The 12,522-nt window shown below is 26.2% G+C and overlaps 1 protein-coding gene across 2 annotated transcripts in view; it reads left to right on the plus strand.

The window, feature by feature from the left end:
- The window catches only part of LOC132932443 (probable G-protein coupled receptor CG31760), a 136,353-nt gene extending 130,993 nt beyond the window's left edge, over window positions 1-5,360 (plus strand). The window contains exons 14-15 of one of the 2 annotated variants that reach the window (XM_060998820.1): window positions 855-1,062; window positions 4,900-5,360. In XM_060998820.1, the coding sequence (XP_060854803.1) occupies window positions 855-1,062; window positions 4,900-4,907 (216 nt within the window). In that variant the 3' untranslated portion in view covers window positions 4,908-5,360. Of the gene's footprint in view, window positions 1-854; window positions 1,448-4,899 lie in introns of those variants that run through there. The other variant, XM_060998819.1, reaches the window with a different exon arrangement.
- The last annotated feature ends 7,162 nt before the right edge of the window (window positions 5,361-12,522 follow it).

Raw genomic sequence — 12,522 nt, forward strand, 5'->3', positions numbered from 1 at the left:
GTTAATTTTGATATAAATATCGAGAGAGTAAAATTGTCCCGCGCAAAACAGTTTTTAACTATGTTATGTGTGTATAAGTGTATAAGACAGAGACAACACATGCGGGTATAGCATCCTCTTAATGAATAATTTTCAACGCGGCTGGTAGCATTGGTTAACGTCTGAAATTCCAGATTGAATATATAAAGACAACAAATCTTTAAGCTTTAGAACTAATGCAAATAATTATCACATCTTTTTTTTTCTAAAATTATTAGGACTATCAAATTTTACCGGTGGTCTTTTCCATTATCCCGGTTTTAATATCAGTTTTTGGAGATAACCATAGTATCGGTATTATATTATCGGAACAACCAACATATTTATGTTTTTCAGTCTCCAGAAATAACTATCTTTTAATTTGTAGATATTTTTTGTATAATTGTTTAGTATTTTATTTCCTTATAACTTGCTTAAAAATTAAAATATTAAAGAAACTAACAATAAGTGATAACTAATAATGTTATTACCTTTAAGTTTGATTTTAGGTCAATTAACTTTAATATTAAAGCTAACATAAAATTTAATACATTAAATCGATTCTATTAAACGAAAAATAGTTAAGTTGTATGTTAGTAAGATGAAAATAACACACGTGGGTGTATCGTCTTCATAATACTTTAGTTAATTCTTTTCAAAGAATTTTATTTCATTAAATATAAGTATATGATTAAAATATATAACTAATACAAATTATTAATACACTATATATGTATACTGCATGTATGAAATACATAAAGTAAAAACGAAAACTATTTAATTTATTCTAAATATTTTGAATAGCCTTAATTTTGTTCATAATAATATATTTACAGGAAATTCGAATCTTAAGAACTACCATAGAGAACCTTATAGAAGAGTTTCTCAAGTGTGGGCCGGCATATTCAGACTATGTATTAAGACTACAGGCTATGTTGGAAGTAATGAAAAACTCTAAGCTGGGCGAAAGTGAAGAATTACAGCAGAAATTGGCTTTGAGCAATGGCTGCGTGATCAAAGTGGACAGCAATAAAGACGAATCATGTACAAAAAAACATTAAGTTATATTTTAAATTCATTAAGATGGTAATTTTTTAACTATGTGATTGAAGTTAAATAGTGGCTCAATACACCGAATAGTGATTTTCCGTCGTTTTTTTTCTGTGAAATATTTTCATTTGTGATCCTAAATTTTTATTTTTTATTTAAGCTGTATTCGATTGCACTGTTTAATTATCTCATAATTTAATACTTACTAGATTTTTGATGTTCTGGTGATAACAATTAACCAGTTAGCAATGGAAACTATTTGAAAAATGCACGTCTATGAAGATGGACTATAGCCGTAAATACATAGTATTTAAAACAGTCTTGTTGTATGTAGAAATATGAGTATAACCAACTCTGAATAAAAATACTTAAAATATCAGACTACGGTATAGTCTTATCACACCACATAATAAATGCCTATTAAATACCTACCTATTAGTTCCTTATTCAATACAATTATTATAATATAGTGAAAATCGTTCTACCAAAACAATTTATTCGATAGTTGAAAATATTCCTAATATTATAGCGTTGTTTTGTTTTATATTAATTTAAATAATTATTAATGTATAAAACATAACTTGTTTCTTGTATATTGTTTTTATAATAATAACTATTTTCTCTGTTATTTAATTTTTTACAGTTAGAAGTGTATTTATTTGATTTACATTAATATAAAATAAATATTATCTTCCCTTCTAAAAATATATAAACCATGTTATATTATACTAATTTTTAGTCGAAAGACATCAATTAACCTGCATTCACACTTATATAAAATATAGGTATTAAATATTATTATTTTAATGTATTTATACAAAATGTGTATAATTTATAAGTAAAAAATACATTGTAATCAATTTTAATGAAATCATACGAGTAGTACGATTAAATAATATCTTAAAATTTACAATATTAAAAGCAATTTGCTCATCTGGTACTTTATCATTGTCATAAACATAATAATTATAATATAATAATATAATTTAATATATTACAGACACCAATTTCGTAAAAAATAAATAATAAATGTGTTACTCTAGTATAATACATTAAAACAGAAAACTGATAAAATTTATTATTATCCATTTACTTAAAAGTTCAACAATAATTTATAGATAGTTTCGTAATACAATAACAAAATAAATCATTTATTAGTTTATATTTTCATTATAAATGAAACGAACTTACAATAAATGTGTATGGACCAGTAGATTTTTGTGTAAAAATAATTATCACATTCATGGAATAATTTTAATGTAACTTTTAATATACTTAATTATTTAATTAGTGTCATTTAAAATTTGAAATAAAATACTATTTATATGATTAGTTAATTGTAATATCTACTACATAAATATTATATGGTGGATATTTATTTTTATTTTTTATCATTAATCGTACTATAATTATTACTGAAATTTAAAATCAGTATTAAATATTTACGATAGTAAACACCTTATTTTATAGAATCCTGTTAAAATATTTGACCCACCACTGATGTTTTAAGTGTTTTAAAATGTTTTTATACTCCTATTAATTTCATAAAATTAATATATTTAAAATATACAGTATTTTATATCAATTGTAATTGATGATTTAATATTATAAATTATAAAATATACAATATTTATTTTATTCTTACTTTCTTTATCGAAAGTTTTACTACACCTACTCAATCACAGTAATAAATTAATATATTTTGTTATTTTGTTAATTTAATCAGACCGTGTTTACATATCCTTATTAATTCTTCTATACCTTTTTCATCCACTGTTTCACGAACAACTCCACGCATAATAATATTACAATAAAATATTTTTCATTAGAAATTTCTTTCAAAGTCCTTCGTAATATATTTTTAATTTTAAAATTGTACGTGACGTAACTCGAATTCAATCAATATATTTAAAAACGTGGATGGATCGCTAATAATATAACAATATAGGTTTATCATTTGCACACGCATATATAGAACAATAATACATCATAGTATAGCCACCTAAAACGATTAAAGACTACGGAACAATACGAGAAATAGTTTCATTGTGAAATTGATGAGTGGTTTTACTGATTTTCTGTAATATTTGTGTCACACACACACACACACACACACACATACGTAAAAACTTCTCACGGTTTTAATCTGTGTACGGTAATAATAATTAATCTGCGCAATGAACCGCATAAAACGCAGCTAAATAATGCGACGTACAAAACAGTGATGAGATTTCTCGTCCGGCGTTTACGGCGAATAATAACAATTTATTAGAAATTAGAATACTTTGCCGGGACGCTGGTACGGCGTTCTAGCGCCGGTGGAATAATCATAATAATATAATTTGGTCAACAGCCGCGCCGTTTGGTTTCGTCTCTGCGTGCGGCGAACGCATTATAAGGGCGCGCTGGATCAAGGGTGAGAATTGTTCGTATAATTTGACAACAACTGCCGAGACCGTGGAAACGTCACCGAAACACGATTCGCACAAAACAGCCATTAGTTTAAGTATGCATATAAACGTCTTAAATGCAATTTATATAACAAAACATATTGCTCGTTATAGCGATGTCACGGTTTACCTATTTTAATTTTTTGTTTAACGTTTTCCCGGACGCAAATTACATAATAAACTCGACGCGTTTGCTAGGCAGTTGGGTATAATTAACACGCGATCGTTCGTGCAGACGTCGGTTTGATTAAAAACCCGACTGTATCGGACGCGTGGAAAAATCACGACCACGTGTCAATGTCAATTTTACCACTATTTTCTCTGACGGTAATCTATTTTCGGTCAGTGGCAATAATATGTATGTGTATTATTATTTATAATTGAATTGTACGCGTTCTTATCGAGTACTCCAGTAGTCGGATCGGCTTTAGCTGTTTCCCATTTATTATTTACCTCGATATTATCGTGACTTTTCTCAATTATAAACTCTCTGGTGACTTTACCAGATAAAACTTTGATTATTTGTACGATTTCTAACATTTTTATCATTTGATTGGTCTCCGTCGTATTTTTTGTTGTTGTTGTAAATTTGGCTTTTTTTGCATCGCTTTTAAAATTGAATATGTGTTGCATTTTCAACTATAGGTCCGATTGGTAAATTCAACAACAGTTAACTACAAATCATGAAAACAAAACTAACTAAAACAATGATTACGTTTAACATTTTATAATATATTTCATAAAAAAAAAAAATACAATTTCTCTGAGATTTTCAAATGTAATTATATTTTTTTTTATTATATAACTGACGTATGCGTATTTCGAAATCAAATTTTAGTTGTCGATATTGCCATTGTCTTTTATAAATAAATATAATATATGATTATTAGATGCAAAAATCTCTACAAAAAGTTTTTAATACTTTTTTACGAAGCATATAATATAATATAACTATAGTATATTAACACAACTTTTGATTCTCGAATATCTATATTCTCATTGTTTATTAGGTACCGATAAAATGTAAAATGCGGTCACCAAGTACGTTTTACTTGTTATTGGATGCCCGACAAACCAAGTAACAAGTACACATTGTATCTGATACCCGTGTAATTTAACAGTACATAAATATATAATTTCGATCGCAGAAGTCGATATGTTTCAAATATAATATTGACCAACTGTAATGATTCGAGTTATTGTTTGATTGTTTTTTGTTGTTTCTCTGATATTCATTCTTGCGTTAGTTCGGGGTGTAGAGAATTATCTGTACATTTTGTAAGCGATTCGAGTGGAAAACTAAGTAGGAACAAAAAGAAAAATGAAAAAAGAGAATAACTAAACAAAAATCGAAAGTAGTTTTATATATTTTTTTCTTCAGATTTGTAGTATGGTGACATTTCACGCCTGGGAGGGACACCACTTGAATACCGTACCTGAGATAGAAAATTCAAACAAAATGGATCCCTATCTTTAATATTTTGAAAATGTATCTATGAAAAGGTAATATGGTTTTGTATACAGGCGTATTCTCACACTCACGTTTTGTTCATACAATTTATTTTATGTTTGTACGTGGAAAAATAATATTATTGTAAAACGTATTCCGAAAATCTCCTATTTGAAATTATTATTAAATTATTTAATATTACAAAATTATCATGTAAATTACATATTTTAAGTTTTAACTAATAAATAGTAATATACATAGATATTTAAATATTGTATGTTATAATGCAATTTAACAATATATATTTTTTTCAATGTATTGAATAAAATAATAGTATATTTATACAACTATATGTACCTATGGATATTATTCACGGATAAAAAGACAAAGGTTTTACTGGTTTTAGATTGTTTATAACATATTTAAAAATAAATTACTATTGTAAGTTTGTCTCATTATTTTATGTGTTTTATAGGAATTTAAAAGACTATTAAAAATCAGTTTTCTAAGAAATTATATTGTTATATTATATTCTCGTAATAAACCATATTGTAATTTACAAAATATTTTGTACTTATTGAAAAAAAAAACATTATTTCGAAAAACCAAAAATTGTATGTTATTGTGAATTTAATAAGCTGTGTAATATTATGCAATAATGTTGAAAAAATAAATATAAAATGTATAAAAAAAAACATAAATATAATATAATTTGCAATATTGTACTTACGATAACCATCGTGTCATCAACGCTGTCAGGATCAATTTTTTTTTACACGTAGTTACCGTTAGTAGCTATGAAATTAAATTCTTTTAAAATGATCATTATAAAATAATTATTTATTTTTTATTTTGATGTGAAACATAAACGTCACGTTGCCATGCTGGTCGTCCCTATCCGTCACAATAGCCGACAACTACTGTAGGCATACCTCGTCGCGAGACATCACTCAATATTCATTCTCGCCCCATCTTCAGTGGTGCATCAATAATATATATTAATACATCAACGTAATAATTTTCAACCGTTCGTTTTACGAACTACGATGGTAGGTATCTGTTATCCTATATAATTCTACAGTTTATCTAATGCACTGGATAAGCTATGCTAGGGATTGGCTTATTGCGACGTCGCTTTGTTTTGTACATGTAACGCACCAATAAATGGATGGAAAAAAAAATACAAAACGAAGATGTGGACTTATGACTTATCGTGATGTAGTAAAATCGAGTGGGAATTTAAAAGCATCTCGACAATAGTTGATAAAAGAAAGAAGGGAAAAGCTGAGTACTGTATACAATCATAAGTCATAACATAATAATTATACTGTATATATACGTAGGTATATAAAATGTATTTTACATTTTTCTTCGGATATATCATATTGAAAGAAAAATCGAAGACAGCATAATATTGCGATTGGAAGTAAATAAAATAACATTAATTTAAACACACACACACACACACACACACACACACACACACACACATATAAAAGGTGCGTATATATAATGATGAATTTACTAAAGCTCTGTCCCACTGCGTGTAAAAAAAAACACCGCTGTATAAGATAATATATATCCCCGCGCTTGTAGTTGACAAATGGTATAAATATTTTAATAATATTATGTGGTTCTGAATTTCCACGTCAGATTTGTCGGCCAGATAAATCGCCAACGAGACACAATCTATTATTTTATATCGGTATATCACCGCGAGTAACCACGTCGGATTGCCATCGTTATTGTTGCCTTCGGCCTTACGTATCATCACGTACCCGGTGATGGGTTCGGTCGATCGAAAAAATCTCAAGTCATCGAATCTGAGTGTCGGTTAAAGTCGGGGACGGGCGGAGAGTGAAAATAAAATGCCACGCCGATGAGATCGTATAAAAAATAAATAAAACGTCGTTAAAGAAACCATTCGTCGTCACCGCGCTTTGACGAGAAAACAATAATAGGTGTCTATGTGTTGTATAAAACACATTGACACAGTTAGGTATACGCGAAGGGATGACAGTAAAAAACACACTTTTTTCCACGATACTACAAAAAAACCGCACACGCACACACACACACGCGGTCATATATAATGTTATTACATTATTATCAATGTATAAAATCGTGTTGACCACAGGGCTTTGTGAATTCTGTTCATAGTATAATTTATATACATCCGTTATAACAGTATAATACGTATGACTGTTTTGAAGTGTAACCTCTCAGAGTACAAAAACGCGCCACTGCTGTCATGTCATTTTGTGAAAAAATTTAAGTTAATACAAATAACAGATGCAACGTGATCAATAAATGGCGTGACAATCATATTGTACCTGCCCCATTATAAACATTATCATTTTTATTCTATCTAGACAGTGCGTATATTTCCAATAATTTTTTTCTCCGTGACCTTTTTCCGAATTTTTTTAATGAATAATATTAATGCAATTTATTTTCCTCCTAGGAATATATTATAATAATAGTATAATAATATATTCCATACTGAATTTGTACTCGGAAGAATTAATATTCATACGACTATAATGTGAACACAATTTTATCGCCATTGATTTATAGTTGACACGTTTAAAATTAAATTATTTTTTTCGTGGTAAAACTTTTATCTACCTATTGCTTTTAGACTTAATGTATATTATATACACAGAAATAGTGAAAATAATTATAGAAAAAGCAATCATATTTATTATTAATTCGTTTTATTATATAACATTTACTTGGTTTAAATGGTGTTCATTCTATGTATCTGAATATAAAATAGGAATTGCACTTTTGTGATTTCGTGGTAATGATGTTCGTTATATTTACTAAGTTTTGAAAAAAATATATTATTTTTAATTAAAGCTACCTAGATATTTAGGAAGTAATTAAATAATGATGCATGTCTCTTAGAAATAGCAATCGATGTTAATAGTTTATTTTACATAGTAAAATCAGAGAATTTATGTTGTTAATGCTCTTGATTAGTTTTTAATATAATATCAACTGAGTCAAAGCAGAACTAAAAAAAATAATGTATTATATAAAATGTACTATGTACTTTCAATTTAGTATGAAAAAAATGTAACTATATACAATCCATTAATGTGATTTGTGGTTATTAATAATTGAGTGATTATTATAGATACATAGAAAACAAGACATTTTATTAATGTATTGGGATTGGAACTGAAAATCTGTTCAAATATTAGAGAGTAGATAGGTAAATCAATTCACGTAGTTTATTACTTTGAAAAAAAAGGTAGTTGTATAAAATAATGTGAGAAAAGCTGTATTCTTTGACCCTGGGTTATGAGTTATAGTACCTAATATAAACATCCTTATCATTTAATTGTTGTCGATTTTTGATAAAATGGTAAGTTAATTGACGTGTCTGCATTAAAATTGGAATTATAGTTAAATCTAATATTTGAGTCATATATCTATCAATATATTTATTATCGTGTTGAAAAATATTTATATAAGTAAATTTAACGAATCATGAGGTTTGTTATAAAATTTATGTATTGTAATAATGTATATGTTATTATACGTCATGTAAATGTATAATGCATACCCAAACGCACACACACAAAGAATTACCTTACCCTATAGTATCAAGTGCGCTCTTAACTAACAGTAAAAAATATTTGTATACACGCCCTAACGTAACGTCTTCATTTTGGATACAATAGTATATTCGAAAATATTATATTATTTTTTATTTCATACAATACCAATTAAAATAATATTATAATATGTACTTAAATCCATCAAGTACCTAATGTTATTATTTGACTAAACTTGAATAATCACATTGTTATCGTATTTTAAGTTATTATATTATAAATTATATACAATAAATATAACAATATGTGTACAGTAAAATAATATATTTATATTTCGATGATATAATTTATTTTATTTACATGTCAAAAGTTGTCTTTAAGGGTTATCGTAGTAATGGTTATATTTTTATATTTGTTTTTAGCTTTTAACAGAAATTTACTATAACTCAACAATCGCATGATAAAAAATAAATAATTTAGTTTATCATATAATAACAAAACACATGGATATAATAAATAGTAATATTATAATTAAGTTAGCTAATAATAATAATAATAGGACTGATTCTCACAAACTTCCGTACTGTCGTAAAATGAGAAAAAAACATTTTCTGACCTGAGTCTTTGTCAGCAGATCTTGGAGAAATTGAAATATTGAGTATTGGAGTAATACCATTTTGGATCACCATAATCTTGTTTTATTTTGTCTTTCGATACCCAAAAAACCGTGCATGTCGTAAAACACGTTGCATATCTGTATTATTGGTAAACCTTGGACTTAACAAAACAGCATGTATGAAGTGCGAGAAATAAAATGGTGCACTTATTAATGATCGATTAATCATGAATGATTGCAATATTGAAAAACTGTACGATATAACATGTAATCAAACGATAAAAAACTACAAAATATCGCAATCAACCGTAAGACTGTATAATTATTACACAAAAGAAAAGTCTATAGATTTGTGCGTTACAACAAGCATTTTTTGTTTTCGATTATGACTAGAATTGTACTGAATTATACAAGTATTAACCTGCACTAGTGATAAAAAAAAAAAAAAAAAATAATTAAACAAAATTGCAATATCGAAAAATTCGTATGTATAATGATGATATATTTTGAATATCTCAGAGTCATAACACAAACCTACTACTTACTGTATTATTTAGACATAAAGTATACGTCATATTGTGTTTTTTTTGAAAAAATATCAACTTTAATACGGGTAAAAAATAAACATTGTGTTAGTGGTTCTAATACTGTAAAATGTCGTGTTCTATGTAACTATTATAAAATATTTATTTTATTGTACTAACACGATTATGACACGTTATTATATTATATTTTCAGAAACTGCAAACACATCGGCAGGTATATACTAAATACATAGAACGCGTGGCATTAAGTCTTTATAAATTATACATGTACCGTGATTATACCTTATAGTTTTAAGTGACTATACACGTGGTTGTTTTATGTGTTTGACGTTTAGCAGTTAGTAAGCTGTAAGCATATAGTAATATAAAATGTGTATATATTGTTATTACGAGTAAATGCATTTTCATACCACTGGTTTATAAACTATTAAATGGAAATGGCTTAAGACAAATTGAAAAATACCAGTGACTTATACAGCGTTATAGTGCGCGGAACTGAAAACTTTGCAAAATATTAAATAATTATAATGTATTAATTGAATCTTTAAAAATCAAGGCTAATCGATAACGCCCAGAGTTTTGTGTGCTATGCGAGCGTGACGGTTAGGTTTTTTTTTTAACGAGGAAATTAAAATGAAAATCGTCCATTGAAGGCAGTAATTTCCGAATTATTATGACGATGTGCACAATATTCGTTGGTGCACAAAGTGAAAATCGAAATTTTAATGCAAAATGTGTGCGCGAACCTGAATTAATATTATAAACTATGAGTACTGTTATAGAAGATTTCAGTGTGTACCTTTATATTTAGTTCATTAACTTTACTCTAATAAGACTTATTGAATATTGTATGTATAATATTATTATAATCTATCAGTTGAACGAAAACCATTCATAAACCTTTTATACAGGAATCGTAATGTAATAATATACTATAATATTGTCTATATTTTATACATTCAACATGCATTTTGTTCTCTAATTTTATATCTAAAAAATTATTTAACGAAGCAGTAGTTTTATTTTCATTATAGAGTATAGGAGAACTTAAACATTTAAAAAATATATAATCAAGTTGTACTTAATAAAAAGATTGATGCTTAGGATATTATTCTCAGGTGAATATAATTTTTAGTAGGTATAGATTTAAAACAAATATTAAGTAACAAAATATATTTGTTTAAAAATAATTACGTATATACTCGTACCTTTTGATTTCGATGTATTTAAAATTGATTTTTACAAACATTTGGAATACAAGTTTAATTTGTATTTACATTACGTAAATCATATAAAAAATATTAACAATAGCCTAAACAACTACATTTAATTACAATCGTATAATTGAATGTACCTATGTCATTTAATTTTAATAACAGAATTAATTAATTACAATTTAAAGTCAATTAGGAAATATACAGAAACGTGTATATAATTATACAATATTAAACATCTTATACATTATGGACATAATGTATTAAAACAAAATTTTAAATGTATTTTGTCATTTTAAAAAAGACAGTGTTAGATAATAAATTATGAACATTTAACTTTTGATTGAAGTCATATGTATTGGTGCCAATTGGTATAAAACAATAAGTGTATATGACCATTTTATTATGGTGATAATTGACCTCCCCGCTCGCAATTATTACAAAAGAAATAAAACTTTTAATGTAACATATAATATATTATACTAACCTCACTATAAAATCAGTCAACAAACAAATTTCACACGATAAAATACATCTGGTAAACATTTTTTCTTATTGATTTTTATCCTATCCCAATAACATCTTGAAAAAAATAAAATGTCGTTTAAAATATATAAAATGTGTAACTCAAAAATGAAATGCAAAAACATCAAACAAAATAAACTGAATTTAAAGTATTATACATTCATACAATTTGTTTTTGATAATATTTACTTCTTTTTAATAAATAATATTATTAATTATTTATTACCAATGTTTATAATTATTACTAAAATAACTTTGTTAAATCCACAATAGCTGCTTAATGAATTTGTGTACGTGTGTAAATTTCATTTTAAGTGAAATTTTTACTTGCGATACTAAACAATCTACTAAATAATTATAATATTATATACTTACTTTCAAATGTTAATCATTTTTAAATTAATAATATAAATGTATATATATATTTTTAAACATATAAATCGATTTCTAATATCTAATCATTTTTAGGTAGTTTAAAGTTAAAAAAAAAATTAAAGAAATCAAAATGTAAAAAAATATATATCATTGTATTAGGTCCTCTAAGTAATAACCAATAATTTAAGTTAATTTAATGACAAATAATTGGCTGTTATATCATTGTTATGCTGATAAAAATATAGTTAATATAATATATTCCAGCTAATAATGAGTATAAAGCTAATTTTTTTTTTTCGTGAAGATTGCAAAAGCTTACAAAAATTGTATTACAGAATTTCGATTTGTCGTCTATTCGTATCATTTTTATCACCGTTATTTTATTGTGTCTTTTCAATGATCGGATTTCCTGTTGCAAACGCACGACTGCGTTTTCTCTACATTCAAAGGCTATCGTGTACACTTTTTATAACAGCACATCTCTTAATAATATCGATTGCTTTTAGCATTGATATCACGTGTTATATTATTATACAAATAACAATTTTGTCAGTCAGTAAGAAATAAATTTAACGTATTGACTATTGAAAATATAATTTATTTTTGATCATGTTATCATGTATCAATGTATCATATTAGGTATATAAGTAAAAATCATCTCTTACATAATATTTTATTTTTTTTTAGCTTATAAAATATAAATATTACTATAA

Source organism: Rhopalosiphum padi, chromosome 1, assembly GCF_020882245.1.
Source record: "Rhopalosiphum padi isolate XX-2018 chromosome 1, ASM2088224v1, whole genome shotgun sequence".
Lineage (NCBI taxonomy): Eukaryota > Metazoa > Arthropoda > Insecta > Hemiptera > Aphididae > Rhopalosiphum > Rhopalosiphum padi.